Here is a 3649-nt window from a genome sequence, read left to right as displayed (position 1 = left end):
GGAGACTCTTTTCACCTTGGTATGTTTGGATTATATTCCATTGGCAAGTATCATTGATTTTAAATAAAATACTAAGCATTTAAAACAAAACCTGTCACTTTTGTTCAAAAAATGAGCTCAGAGCTTCAGAAAAACTTATGAGTTTTGGTTTATAGCATGATTCTTAAGAGAAAAATCAATAGCCTATTTGAGACCAAGATCTCAATGCAGAAATGAAAACATATTTATAAATGACCATGTATGACTTGGCATAGCAGAGCCTAAGTTTGGTGATAATGAACTTATTTATTGAGCTGGGATTTTAAAAAGGAGGCCTTCACACTTCTCATTAGAATGAGACAGATTACCCTTATAGAGAGTAACAATAATGAAAAACCCAGAATAAAGGCAAAGACAAAGAGAGAATTGAACTTTTTTTTTTTTTAAAAAAAGCACAAAACCCTACATACTAAAATTATACACATCAAGTATTGGTCCAATCTTACATCAATCTATTTACAATTAAACAGCACCATGGTTTTCTCATCTAGGTTAGTTGAACATGCCCAGAGTAGTGTTATTCAAAGTATACGTTCCTTTAAAGTAAAATTAACTCTTATAAGAGAGCTCAAATTCTCAACAAACAAACCTTTTGTCAATCATAGATAATGATGACATCATCAGTTTTCCTTAAAAAACGTAGGCTTAAACACTTTTTTTCCAGTTGACAAACTTTGAGAGATGGTACTATTCAACGTGGCACACAAAACTTTTTGATGACAGAGCAACATATTAAAATACTCTCATACCTCCACGTCTAAATATAAAAATTCTCCTTTGGAATTAATGCTGTTTTCTCTTGAATTTAGATTTAATCATCAGCAATCCTAAATTAGAGACAGCCACAATCTTTAAAATGATTGCATAAAAATAGGGAAGTAGTTAAAGCTTTAAGAAACATGGTAAGTTACAATTACAGATATATTTAATAAGGTTACAGAAAATGTAATACCATTTTAAACATTACATTTAAACTAATTAGCAGTTTCCTTTTGTCATCAGAATTAATAATGGTGTTTCACATCTAAGTAGGTGCGAAGGTTTCTATTTCCCAATTGAGAAACTGTCTAAGTGCCTTCTGGTCTCTACTTTTCTATCTCATGGATTCTCGGGAGTCCAGTGGTCAACTCTTAATCCCTTTCTCTTGTAAAGAACTTTTTTTTTGCAGTTTTTGGCCGAGGCTGGGTTTGAACCCGCCACCTCTGGCATATGGGGCCAGCGCCCTAATCCTTTGAGCCACAGGTGCTGCCCTAAGGAACCAACTTTTAAAAGGCTCCAAATTAAACATAAACCTTGGCAGCTTTACTCTAGTCATAGGACAGAAAAATCAGGTTATCTCACTGCACTTTTTTCTCAGTTCCCTGATTTACAGATGGTTCTTAATTTGCTTTTGCTAGGAAAGATGAGGGAGGAAAATTGTCATCCACCATGAACAGAGGAAGCTCTAAGACTAAGGTATAAAGCAATGTTTCATTATTTGGTGATGCCAGTAAACCTTTCACACTTGTAAATTTTGAGCTGAAATTTTCTCTAAGAGACTGAAAATAGGCACAGTTCTCCCAGGCACAGATAGAATGGGTTTTCCTTACACTCTTTCTGCAATGTGGAGGAGAAGAGAATAATTATGTGATTATCCTGTAGTAGTGGGAACAACTGTACTTGATTCTTGGGTTCTCTGGCTCGGGAACCATACATTTGGGGTCACAGTTGGCTATGAAAAGCTCTAAGGAGAACAGATAAATCAATGAAGGTATTATACAGTAGTGACCTTCTAAGCCTTGATATGAAAACAGCTTCATTATACAGACCTTTCAAAATGTGTATGCAGCAAGAGGATAAGAGACTTTTCAACTGAGTATCAGTTGAAAACCAGAGACTGCACTGACTACATTATTGCCTCGTGTTCCAGAAGTATGCCTGCCACCAATGTGCTGAAAGGCACCAAAATTTAGTGTGAATGTAAATAAGGACCTCAACATGTGGGGATGAGGAAAGCAACACTGAAGCACAATTCTCCAGTCTCTACTCCTTTATGGCTAAATATATGAGCTAAGAATCAAAAACCAGAACAGAAGCAAACATCAAATTACTACTCTTTTCAGTTTTCATTAAAGAAAAAAACTTACATTTTATAACTGTTATTGATGTTTTCTGGAAATTCTATAATTTGATATATTTTTTAAAAATCTGTATTCAAAAGGTGCTTGGTGCTATTCTTCATGATGCAATGTTCCAAATCCTTTAAATATAGCCATTACATAGTTGTTTTAAAATAAATGGTTATCTATTTCTTAACTGCTTCTCAAATTAGAAATTGTAATTACATGAGTCTCAAAGGCTGGCTCTTTGTGTTTTATTATTTTTGTTGGTCTCCATCACAGATGGAAATTTTCACTGGTTAATTCCTCAGAACTAAATCCATTCATAGGGAATTTAGAGCAGTGAAAATAAATTTCACGCCATAGAGTAGGAAATAACATCACAATAAAAAGGAGCAGAAGGATCAGGGAACCAGCCAATAGGATGGGTTCAGTTTTCAACTGGTGTTGGGTTCTGCAAAGGTTGGCTCACTATAACCTGTACAACATAGTCCTTTGGGATCTTCAGCTCTTCCAACTTCATTTTATCAGTGAGAGGTCTGCCAGAGAAAAACCACCGCTGACTACTTGGTTCCACTCCTTCAGCTGCATGTAACCGTCTCTTCATGTGGAATACTGTATCTGTGCTACGAACCACAAGTTTGAGGTCTTTGCCTGTAGAAAGGCGCAAACGGAGCTGAGATTCATATCCAGAATTGGGTGGTGGCTCAGGAATATCCAGAGTCTCTATGTCACTTTTTTCCTCTATCATGTTGATTGGTGGTGCTAAGCAATAGACTGGAAGCTGGTATCTGTTCCCCAGTTCATCATAGCACTCTGTAAGTGCACCTTCAGAAAGAAAAGATATGAAGAAGAGTTTAAATGAATGCATATTTGTTTATACCTTGAAAAATGCTTGAGCTTCTCTTGCTAGTATGCCATTGTAGAGAAAAAATATATAAAATAATGCCAATCACTATTAGCCAATCAGTCATTATCAAGTCCCATACCCAATTATTTGACTATTTTTATCTAATTTTACATTAACCAGGACTTTTGAAGCTTCACATTGATATGAGGGTACACATGATTAGATTACATTTCTTGTGTTTGTAAGGTAAAGTCTGAGATGTAATTGTGTCCTTTACCCAGGAAGTGTGCCATATATCTGTACATTGTACTTGTTAGGTGGGAACTTATCAAGCCCCTTCTTCTCAGGACCCTAGCTCCTTATCCCTAACCTTCTTTAAGTTATTTCATGTCTAGTTCACAATTTTATTAAAATATTAATAGAAAGGGCTGGGACCTGTGGCTTACCCTTGTGTCCCTAGCACTCTGGGAGGCTGAGGTGGATGAATTACTTGAGCTCAGTTCCAGATCAGCCTGAGCAAGAGCAAGACTCCATCTCTACTAAAAATAGAGAAACTAGCCCAGCATTGTGGCAGGTGCCTATATTCCCAAATACTCAGGAGGCTGAGGGCTGAGACAAGAGGATTGCTTGAGCCCAGGAGTTTGAGGTTGTTGTGAGTTAT

At 36.5% G+C, this 3649-nt stretch overlaps 1 protein-coding gene across 1 annotated transcript in view; it reads right to left on the bottom strand.

Annotated features, from left to right (window-relative positions):
• Positions 1-401: 401 nt before the first annotated feature.
• UBTD2 (ubiquitin domain containing 2) overlaps positions 402-3649 on the bottom strand; it is an 89963-nt gene continuing 86715 nt past the window's right edge. The window contains exon 3 of the mRNA XM_003781941.3: positions 402-2966. Coding sequence (XP_003781989.1) covers positions 2569-2966 — 398 coding nt within the window. The 3' untranslated portion in view covers positions 402-2568. The remainder of the gene's footprint in view (positions 2967-3649) is intronic.

Source organism: Otolemur garnettii, unplaced genomic scaffold (genome assembly GCF_000181295.1).
Source record: "Otolemur garnettii isolate 467f Iridium unplaced genomic scaffold, OtoGar3 scaffold00003, whole genome shotgun sequence".
Taxonomy (NCBI): domain Eukaryota; kingdom Metazoa; phylum Chordata; class Mammalia; order Primates; family Galagidae; genus Otolemur; species Otolemur garnettii.
This window is presented reverse-complemented; position numbering and strand designations above follow the sequence as displayed.